Raw genomic sequence first — 11,326 nt, forward strand, 5'->3', positions numbered from 1 at the left:
AACAGTACATTGTCAGCAAATATGAATGTGATCATTGAGTGAAAGTGAAGTATAAGGCTTTGACCCCCATTGTTATAGTTTTCTCCATTTCCATCTCTTCTTGTCCCGCAGGACAAGTCCATCTTCATCTTCTTGTTGACCACCAGAGTGGGGGGTCTGGGTGTCAACCTCACTGGAGCTAACAGAGTCATCATCTACGACCCGGATTGGAACCCCAGCACTGACACACAGGTATGAGAACACAACGGTGATGATGATGATGATGATAACACGATTTAATCATAATTTAAATTCCCACAACAGTTTTTATCCTTGTCAGGAGTGGGGGCATATCCATGAAAAATATTAGATTTTATGAATTTGTTCAATTGAGCTTATTGGTGTGAGTGTGGCTCACACCGATGTGGAACTAGTTGCTCATGTCTTAACCAGTACTGTGTGTGTAGGCGCGAGAGCGTGCCTGGAGGATTGGTCAGAAGCAGCATGTGACTGTCTACAGACTGCTGACCGCAGGGACCATCGAGGAGAAAATCTACCACAGGTGAGACACCAGGGGAGGGAGAGAGGGGGGTGATTCTGAAGACAGAAGCCATCTGTGTGTGAGGATAATATGGTCTAATTGTAGTAGTTCATTTTTACACTACACACCAAAAAAAATTGTTACTGCTTAAATACTGCAGTGCAATTCTATTTCTTGAGTTGAATTTTGAAATTGTTTTGATATCTATCCTCTGATGGCATAGCTCACCATTATTGGCGATATAATCGTGTGCTGGAGCTTTTGCTAATTGAAAAGCATTACTCAGTTATTAGATATCAAAAACAAATATGCTAACTGCCGTTTTAGGATTTCTTAAACTATCGCTCTAGCTGGGTGAGGGGAGGTTGTAACTCCCAAAGAGGCCAGTCCAAAAAGCGGAAGTGTTGTTTGTATGTTGATTTAGTCATTTACTCTGCCTAACGTATGACCCAATCTATCCTTCCAACTGAGAAATCGTTCAGCAGGGTAACATTGGGCAGGTGGGGTTACAAGTATAGGTCTTTGGGGCAAATTTGTGTATGGCGTGATATCAATTGGGATTATTTTTCATTTTCAAGGCAATGCCTTTAGTCTGTATTGGTTTGCAATGACATTGGCCAATCTCCTCCTCCATCAGCGAAACAGTTCACTGGGGTAACATTGGGTTGGGACTGGGGTTGGCTGTTGAACTTGGGTCAGATAACAGTTAGATGATAACTCCAGCTGTCATGGGTCCAGGGTGAGTTTTATGGAGGAGCAGACTATCTTTGTTCAACCTCGGAAGCAGCAAACTGATTCTTTAGATTCTGTGTTTTTTTCCACCAGGCAAATCTTCAAACAGTTCCTGACCAACCGAGTTCTGAAGGACCCCAAACAGAGACGGTTCTTCAAGTCCAACGACATCTATGAGCTGTTTACCCTGTCTAACCCAGACGGAACACAGGGAACTGAAACCAGCGCCATATTCGCAGGTCAGATACCACCCACACTCACAGTCCCAATGGTAGGAGTTGGAGGTTTTTTCACTGAATGTTATTTATTCTAGTCTTGTAGATATGGAAGAAGACGTTAATGTTCAATTACAATGACATAGAAGCACACCAGTTTAGCACATTAGCAATTTACTGACCAAAACTACCCAGGGACCACTGATGATAATGAGCTTTTATCACTAACTCATAATTACACATCAGTATTATTATGCAATGTTGATTATTTTGCACCCATTAAACAAGTGATAAGAATGTAGATTATTATTATTACAAACAATGTCTCTTGTGTTTGGTCCCTCCTGTGTAGGTACGGGCTCTGACGTCCAGGCTCCTAAGAGACCTGTGAGACCAAGGCCATCCCTGAGGTCTAACCTCCCTCACAAACACTCCTCAACCAATCACATCGCCACCTCGACTGGCAACAGACAGTCCTCAACCAATCACATTCCTGCTATGGTACATGAGAATGCCCCCCTCCACAATAACAGCCCTCAGGATAGGACCAACGGTTTAACAGACAGCCACAGCTCCAATCAGGATGGGGCAGGAGCAGAACCAGACATTCCTCCAGGGCATTCTCAGACAGACTCTGGTTCTACAGAGACGACAGAGCACAACTCCCACATATACAGCCCTGACACACGCACAGACAGACACACCAACCTGCCCCAGAAACACAGAGACTTACCTGTAACCAGTCTTAACTCACATAAACACAGAGACTCACCTGTAACTAGTCTTAACTCACATAAACACAGAGACAGACACAGAGACAGAGACCCAGGCCTTCCCAGCCCTCAGAAGCACAGGGAGAAGAGGAAACACTGTGACCCAGCAGACACGGAGGGACACAGACACAAGAAACACAAACGCTCACGAGACGCTCGCTTCGAGGGCCACCACATCTCCCATCTGGTGAAGAGGAGGATCTACAAGGAGGAGGAAAACAAGGATCAGCTGGAGAAAGAGGACCAGAAGAAGAGTGATGATTACGTACTTGCCAAGCTCTTCAAGAAATCAGGTACATCCATACAAGCACAGCGGAAACACCATGCAAAGAAACCTGTTATGAATGTATTGAGACCACAAAACATTACAAAAGTTGGTAAAGACCTTAGAAATAAGCATTTAAGAACTCTAGTTTCTAGCCTGACATGATTGTTATGTTGAGTGATTTTAGTTAACCCTCTCCTCCCTGCTTGCCTCCAGGTATCCACAGTGTGATGCAGCATGATTCCATCATGGAGGCGTCCAACCCAGACTTTGTCCTGGTGGAGGCTGAGGCCAACAGGGTGGCAAAAGAAGCCCTGAGAGCCCTGAAGGTGTCACGCCAGCAATGCAGACTTCCCTATAACAGAACCCCGCCACCACCACCAGCCAGGTACGTACACACACACACACACACACACACACACACACACACACACACACACTTTCCCTGCCCCCTTCAATTAGGAGCAATGTAGACTATATGGTATTTGACTTTATTGTGTTATTTATTGTGTTGATGTTTTTATTCATATACACGTAGGTTTTTGTATTATATGTGCTTGTTTTCAAAATTGTCAAATAAACTAAACTAAAGTGCTGCGATGGATTGCAACAGAAAAATTGCCATATTTGTTGGCGGTGTTTATAGTGGAAGTTGGATTGCCTCTGGTTGTCATGAGGATTATGGGTATTGTAGTCTAACGTGTGTTATCCCTTCTCAGGAAGAGGTTTGGTCAGAAGAAGAATCCTCTCCTGTCTACTCCTTCTGCTACATCTGCACCCACTCCTGACAAATGCAAGGTAACAATGTCACACCTCATACACCCTCATATCAGACACATACAAGGTAACACCACATCACTTCACCAGAGAGACTGTACTGTACTGACTGTACAGTATACACAGATCTAGGATCAGCATATGTTCTATATTCAGAGTATCACCCCCCCCTTCTCTCTGTGTAGGATGCAGCCATCTTAAAGAAGTCCATCTCTAAGAAGACCAATCTTGGGGGCCACTTCAGTGGGGAGGGGATGGAGGGGGGTGACTCTGTACCTGTCCTACTCTCCTCCTCGTCTCTGCTGGCTAAGATGAAAACTCGCAACCACCTCAGCCTGCCCTCCAGCCAAGATGGTGAAGCAGAAGAAATGGAAGATGACGGAGGTGTGCATGCCTCCCCTGCTCCCCCCACAGAGCATGATGAGCTGCTAGTGGACCTGCGTAACTTTGTGGCCTTCCAAGCCTCTGTGGATGGACAGGCCAGCACTAAGGAAGTTTTGGAGCATTTCACCCCCAGGCTGACCAAGGAACAGACCCCTGTATTCAGAGAACTGCTAAAGAACATCTGTGACTTCCGCAGACAACCAGGACAGGAGGGGACCTGGAGATTGAAAGAGAGCTTCCGCTGACTGGAGAGAGAGGGGGATGGAGAGAGAGAGGGATAGAGAGAGAGGAGACAGGGGAAAGGAGGAGGAGGGAGCTAATGTGGGGAGGCTCTGCTCGGCTAAGATAGGTTAGGCTCTGGGCATTCCTAAATCTTAATAGTTGACAAAATCAATAATCTACCTCTTCCTCTATTGTCAGTAGGGATGTGTAGATGCTTAAAAAAACATGCATAGGTCTGATGTGCATTTCATAATGATGGAAATAAAACCTCCAGAAATATGTCATTGTCCTTGTCTTTTCTCATTTATTTATTGTTACAGATTTAATGATTTGGATATTGATATTTCTCATCGAGTATGCTTACTTCTACCACAGCTCACATGTATATGTCCTTTCTGAGAGAAGCTCTTTTGAATTAGCAAGATTAGTCGTTTCAAGCCTTTATCTTAGAATAGGGCCTATCTATTATTAAATTCAGGATATCCTCAGCAACAATATGTCATATACGGTAAACTATGCGCAGTCTTGAAGCCAACAACTATTATTTTAGATCTTGATTTGTACAAATCACAGAACGTTTATTAGGACTGCGCGCTCCTCAGCAGCAGAGCTGTCCATGGTGCTGATCTGCTCCGCTCTCGCGTAAGGTAGCCTATATCTCGCTACTCTATCAATAGCATGGTGAATGACAGCAGCTGTTTCACACTGTACATTTCTCACGTAGAAGTCCGATGCTGTCTGTTCATAGTCGCTGATTGCCTGTCTCTAATAGGCTACACTCATGTCAGAGTAACGACGTCTAGACCAAATATTGTGATAAAGTTATCAACAGTTATTTGATTTCAATTGTCTCGTCGAGGTCATAATAAGAACTTTATTTTCAGCGGTGCATAAATTAATTACGCGCATTTAATAACCAAAATATCATTATATTCCCCCTTTAATATCATAAACGCTGTACGCCAGGGAAACCCTTAATAGCGCGGGGCCCTGTAACTGGCCATTATCCGCCTGTAATGATATTACAGAACCAATTACGCGCCATTAGACGGGCTTTTCTGCACTTTATGTGGTTTGATCCAATCCCGCCCTCCTCTTCCAAATTTCAGCTGCTACTCGCAGCCTCATTTTGCCTCTACCTCAGAGACGCAGGCGTCTGCGCTATAGCGTCCCAGATGCGCTTTAAAACTAATTGAAAGGGTCCCGCTGCAGATCATTTATCCGAGGAAGCGAAATAAATCGCAGGACCCCTTGCTGTGAACAAAATCAAAATGTTGGCCTTGCGAGTGTTCCGCACGCGCAGCCCCTTGTAAAGTGGACCCCCTAAACCACCTAACGAGCAATTAACCGGCCCGACAGTCAATCTAAAACCCAAAAGTAGTCATCTTCGTTTTTAATATAGGCTGCGAAAGCAACCAAATAAAAAGTGCACCGGATATGTGTATGTATTTGTTTATGGTTTGGGAATAGCACTTGAATAACGGTGTAATCACTTGGGTTGAAAGTGCATATTTGAATTCTGTAGCACCCGAGAGAACTGACTTTTTTGCCACCCGGGGTAGCCCCCATGTCCTACCCCTACACACACACACACACGCACACACACACACACGCACACACACACGCACACACACACACACACACACACACACACACATGATCTCATTCACACTGAGGAGACAAAGCCGCAATAATCCGATTAGGACCAATTAGGCTTGAGATTCTAAAGGCACGAGCTGAAAGCCTCAACACGCTGTAGACAGTTACAGAGACATCTGGACACTCCGAAAGAGAGAGAGAGAGAGAGAGAGAGAGAGCGAGAGAGAGAGAGAGAGAAATTGACTGGCTGAGAGTGGAAGTGAAACTGCAAGAGCGGGAGAGTGGCAAAGAGAGAGATTGACCGCCTGACAGTAGAAGTGGAACTGCCGTACCTCTCACACTCGCAGCAACTCCTCGTCCTCTGAGCATCCCTTGGACGAGCAGGCAAGCCCAAGCACAGCAGGTATCTACAGAAGCGGAGATATTCTTCATATCATATTGGTCCATCTTTTATACCGGGCGAGGAAAACTGCTGGACATAATAGCTACTCTTTACCAGTTGTGGTGGTTCCTGCAGTAACGTAAATTAGGTTACTTTTTATTGTCACATTAGCGGGTAAATAATGTCTCATTCTTGGAGTTTAGCCATACGTTTACCTTTTTTTTTGGTCCTTTGTCATAATCTTGTATTTTGGCCCGTTTATCACAGCTTTACATCTGGATTCGTTATTTGATGCCGTTAAAGTGAAAAGGTTTTTTAAAATGTATTTCAGATTTATCCGTGACATCAAGGCTACCGTCCGGATAACCAAGAAAAACCCACCATGTTTTATTTTCACTGTCCTCCTCAGCTGGATGGGGAGTGCTGTCGGACTAACACATGTAAGTATATCAACAACCTTAAAACTTCAGAGAATAATTATGAGTTATTATACAAAAGAAAATAATGTGTCCGTTTTGTGTTTAGTATGCTATATTTGTGTGTAGCGGGCTCTGTGTGATTGTGTGTAGGCTTATCTCAACTTATGTGTGAGCCCACTTGCACATCCTTAACCACACTTTTAAGAGGCTATTTCAGTTTGGGAAATATGCTGATTTGTGGACTTATTTGTGTTGGAAAAAAGCAAAATAGATACCAAGATTTCGGCTGTTGTGTAAACTGCGTATTTAAGTAATATGTATAGTTACTTGTGGGGCCAAGTAAAGTGTGTGAGTGTGTGTGAGTGTGACTGTCTGTCTCTCTGACGTTTCCGTTGACTATAATGTGCCAAACCATTTCGTGTAAAATATTGAAAAAGTTTTCTAGAACAGAAAGTGAATATTATTTCTTAGGGCATTATGATCAGTTTTAGGAGATTTGGTTGTTTTTGACAGTGGGTTAGGGTTATGTTCCATGAAATCCCAAATTCTTAAAGATTATTTGTTTATTTTATGACATGGTGCATGCAAGCGGGAGAAGCGCTGACAGTTTAGCCCCAGGGCAGAGGCGGGGGTTTTGTCCCGTCTGCGGGCACAGATGTTCGGTGTCATGCCTCTCAGACCAGCAACATCAATGTTTCATGCTCTTAATCGTAATACAACTGATGACAGTCTGTCTCAAAGGAGCGTGAACAAATTACCCATATCCTAAAAAACTAACTCTTTATAGCTTGGCCCATTCAGACTATTCGTTTCAGTTTTTCGGGGTGGTTTAATTAAAAAAGTACGATTGTTGCAGGCCTAAAATTAGGGCAACCTTTATTCGATATAGCTGTATAAGGCATTTTTTATTGTGTTGAATTTCAACATTTCTCATAACATCTTTCAATTAACTTTTCAGTGAATACCAGTGGGTTTGCCAACCACAACTCAGGTGATTTTGATGACGGTTTTCTAAGGAGGAAACAGCGCAGAAATAGAACAACATTTACTTTACAACAGGTAAAATTTCATCACAAAACTCTAGACTGCTCAGAAATGCTACTCTCTTCATTTGTAATAACGAAAGCAGAAAACATTTAGTGTGAGCAAGAGATTTGCAGTTACAGCAACACCAATATGTTTTCTTACAACCAGTAGACTAATAACAGGCTAATTGTTAGAATATCATCAGATCTTATGATAATGACGATAACAATAACGCATATTTATTACTCTATTATTATTTGAATTGCGTTTGCAAAATATATGTTGAAGCAGTGGGCCAAAAGGCGTATTCAATGCCAACCAGCATCTTGAGTATTTTGGAATTTCGTTCTAAAACGATCATATAAAACATATTTATGCGTGATACTATTATGACCAGTTACTTCCCTCATTGTATTTAACCTTTTTCCTCATTCTTAGTTGGAGGCTTTGGAGGCTGTGTTTGCTCAGACCCACTACCCGGATGTGTTCACCCGAGAGGAGCTGGCCATGAAGATCAACTTGACGGAGGCGCGTGTGCAGGTGAGAGCGCGAGCCCCAAAGAAACACCACACGCACGGAGAGGTGCATAAAGCGTTCTAAGCACGTTTGACCAGAGAGTGTAAATTAAGCCACTCTGTCATTCTAGCGATGCACTTTAATAACATCAACATAATGGTGAATATTAGATTAGCTTGATTAATCGGTCATTCATAATTAACCAGCGATAATGTTCTTCACTAATTTGTCCGCGTCTCAAAGGTACAAAAAATACATCATCCATGCAGATCCATTTCCGCAGCTCAGAAAAAAGAAGCAGAGGCTATAGTTTGAGATTCTTTTAGATAGGGTAGAAGATAAAATTGTTGTAGTTGTTGAAACACACACACACCCACACACACACACACACACACACACACACACACACACACACACACACACACCTTAAATTTAGCAATTTATATTCTGCCCTTGCCCTGCCTGCACATATGCGCGGTTATAAACTTGGCCAGATGTAATTAAATTCTATGTGTCCTGTATGTAATTTCCAGCATTCCAGATTTGCTTTTGGGTTTTGTTGTGCGCGCAGATCTAATTGTGGGAAATATAATAGTTTGCCTTTTGTTCCCCTGGGTCATCTTACTATCGCTTAAACCCAACGGCTGGGGTGATAATGGAATCCAGCGCTGTAAATTAGGGATTGTAAACAAATTATTCCCTTCTAATCCGATTACCACATTTCTATTATTAAATCTGAACATGAATCGGCCGCAGTATGCAGGGATATTAAACTTACATTATTATTAGAAAATACATTTCCTTTCTGTTGTAGTGTTGTTGCCCCCCTTTTTTGTAAAGTGTCAATGGGCCTCCCCCGCATTAAGAGCACGCGGCAAATTGAGATTAATGGAGCAATTATAGCCCATTCAGAGAGGGGGGGGGCGTGACTTCTAACTGGAAGGTGCAAGGGTGAGATAAGTCTATTCGCTATATTGTTGTCCTGCCACTAAACTGTTGTCCTTTCTTTATGCCGAATGAATGCGCGTGTTTTGTTTGGCTGTTGACATCATTGTACCTCGCGCACAATGGCATGCTGCTCGGTCCCATCCCGCGCGCCGGGCCCATGCAGACGTTCTGATTCTAACCCCCATTCACACATCATGATTAATGCGTGCGTGAGCGCAGTCTTAATCGAATCTGATGTTGTCAAACAATCACTAAATAGGGAAATAAACGACTTCATCATAGCTCTCTCTCAGGCAGCACGACTGTCAGTGGGAAGTCATTAAAATATGATAATGAAAAATTGCTCAATTAAATGTTGTTATAGGCAATGACCTTCATTCAATTAAGATACAAGAACTTGGCTTTATGTTCTCAGCTGTAGGGTTGGTGAAGTTTGGGATAAGTCACTGTAGAAAGTCACTCAGACAAACTGCTTCTGTCTGACACATACAGGAACATCTTATCTTCTCATGTACCAAATATGACATTTATATTTTTGGAGATGGATAATAAGACACTATAGGCCATATCAATATGGGTGCAAACGAAGACATGATGCACATGTCCACTTTGAACAGGTTTATCTATATGAGACCAACCTGGATAAATAAAGAAGATACAAAACAATATCCTAAAGCCTTAGGTCAAAAGGAACAATAAAGGTGCATTCATGCACAACAACAATTTATTAATCAAATAGTTGAAATTAGTTCAGTGCTCACAATGTTACCGGCCAGTTAATCGATACATCTCAGTATGACAGGGACACAACAATACAGAGATCAATCATACAGGGACAGTATATGAAGTGTAGAACAAAGTGCACCACATCAACATGAAAAATAAGTAATTTATCATAACGTCAATAAGAAAGAGAATGCATGTATGCACACTTGCTATCCTCCTCTCCTCCTCTCCTCCTCTCATCCTCCTCTCATCCTCTCCTCCACCTGTCTAGGTGTGGTTTCAGAACCGCAGAGCCAAATGGAGGAAGACAGAGAGAGGGAGTGCTGACCCAGATGGAGGGAAGGAGCAGATGAGCGAGAGTGGCACTCCACCATCCCGGAGCCTGAACTCTCAGTCACCTGTGGACCAGAGCAGGAAACAGAAGGAGCCACTGGAGATGCAGCAGAGGTGAGGGTCAGGAGGGACTGAGAGGAGGTGGTGAATGAAGGAGGGACTGAGAGGAGGTGGTGGATGAAGGAGGGACTGAGAGGAGGTGGTGGATGAAGGAGGGACTGAGAGGAGGTGGTGAATGAAGGAGGGCTGGTGACAAGGAGATCGACTCCAGGTTGACAGCAGCTTAGTCATAGAAAATTCACCTCTTTGCACCCATTGCACATTTTGTTGACTTGAAACCTGTAATGTTGGAACAGACGCCAATATAGATGAACAGATCAAGTGACATGGTTGCATGTAGCCAATTAAATGTCAGCATGCAGTGGAACGTTTTTACTTAACCCGGATGTGATCATACTTAGCACAGTGGGTTTAGTAGTAAATCAATGTAAATGTCAACTGAAACAGCTAACCCCCTTGTTTCTCTTCTCCTGTCCCAGTATAAACCGTGCAGTGGGTCCTGGGGGTCCATTCTTCCCATCCTGTCTGCCAGGGACCCTGCTCAACACTGCCACCTATGCCCAGGCCCTGTCCCAGGTTGCTACTCTGAAGGGTAAGACTGGACATAATGATGATGATGGTGATGACGATGATGATAGTACTGGTGGTGATGGAGATAGTGATGTCCAAGCAAACATATGTTTGCATAAAGAGAACATGTTAGAGAAATGTTTGACTGGTGCAGAGACATTCCCACTCACTTTGCATTTCATTGTTTATTAGGAAGTGGTCTGTGCTCCTGCTGTGTTCCTGACCCCATGGGCCTGTCCTTCCTGCCTCCCTACGGTTGTCAGGGTAATCGTACGGCCAGCGTTGCTGCCCTGCGTATGAAGGCCCGCGAGCACTCTGAGGCCGTGCTGCAGTCTGCCAACCTGCTGGGGGCCGCACACGGGCCTGGGGCTGGGATAGGATCTCTGTCTGGGCTTGGGATGGCTGGAGCTGGGGTAGCGAGGCCAGTAGTGGGCCCTGCTGTGGGTGTCTCTGGAGCAGTGGGGAGAGTTGGGGGCGGCAGCTCCAGTCCCAGCCCAGCCACCAAGGCCCCGGCACAGGGCAACGGTCCTGACAAGCACCCACACTGCTCCAAGGAACCCCTGGAGAAGAAATGAGGAGCCAGACATACGGACATTGAGGATGTACAGACAGATGGACTGAGATTCTGTGTTGTGACTGGGCCTGTTGTTACCACACCCTAATCCTGCTCCCTTGAAGCACAAATACAGACTTATTCCCATCTCATCAGGGAGAAGGCACCTATCCAGATGATATCATATAATATGGATACAACTATTAAAGATATTTATTTGATTGTAATTTATTACTATTGTTGGTGAGAATTGATGAATGTTGTGGGGCTTTGTCCTCCCTAGGCACACATATGTCACTCTTGGTG

The 11,326-nt window shown here is 43.9% G+C and overlaps 2 protein-coding genes across 2 annotated transcripts in view; both read left to right on the top strand.

Moving 5' to 3' along the window:
• Positions 1 to 4,159, top strand: part of ercc6 (excision repair cross-complementation group 6) — a 15,150-nt gene extending 10,991 nt beyond the window's left edge. Inside the window, 7 exon segments of the mRNA XM_083695403.1 lie at positions 112 to 231; positions 447 to 541; positions 1,346 to 1,491; positions 1,820 to 2,533; positions 2,722 to 2,893; positions 3,225 to 3,303; positions 3,468 to 4,159. Of these exon segments, the coding sequence (XP_083551529.1) occupies positions 112 to 231; positions 447 to 541; positions 1,346 to 1,491; positions 1,820 to 2,533; positions 2,722 to 2,893; positions 3,225 to 3,303; positions 3,468 to 3,911 (1,770 nt within the window). The 3' untranslated portion in view covers positions 3,912 to 4,159.
• A 2,092-nt stretch (positions 4,160 to 6,251) lies between these two features.
• On the top strand, positions 6,252 to 11,042 carry drgx (dorsal root ganglia homeobox; the record flags this gene model as incomplete). The annotated part of the gene is made up of 6 exons (XM_083696254.1): positions 6,252 to 6,309; positions 7,247 to 7,347; positions 7,753 to 7,854; positions 9,776 to 9,951; positions 10,377 to 10,489; positions 10,660 to 11,042. 6 exons carry the CDS (start codon positions 6,252 to 6,254, stop codon positions 11,040 to 11,042), a joined length of 933 nt encoding a protein of 310 aa, XP_083552380.1.
• Positions 11,043 to 11,326: the final 284 nt, after the last annotated feature.

This window comes from Argentina silus, assembly GCF_951799395.1.
Source record: "Argentina silus genome assembly, chromosome: X".
Classification (NCBI taxonomy): Eukaryota; Metazoa; Chordata; class Actinopteri; order Argentiniformes; family Argentinidae; genus Argentina; species Argentina silus.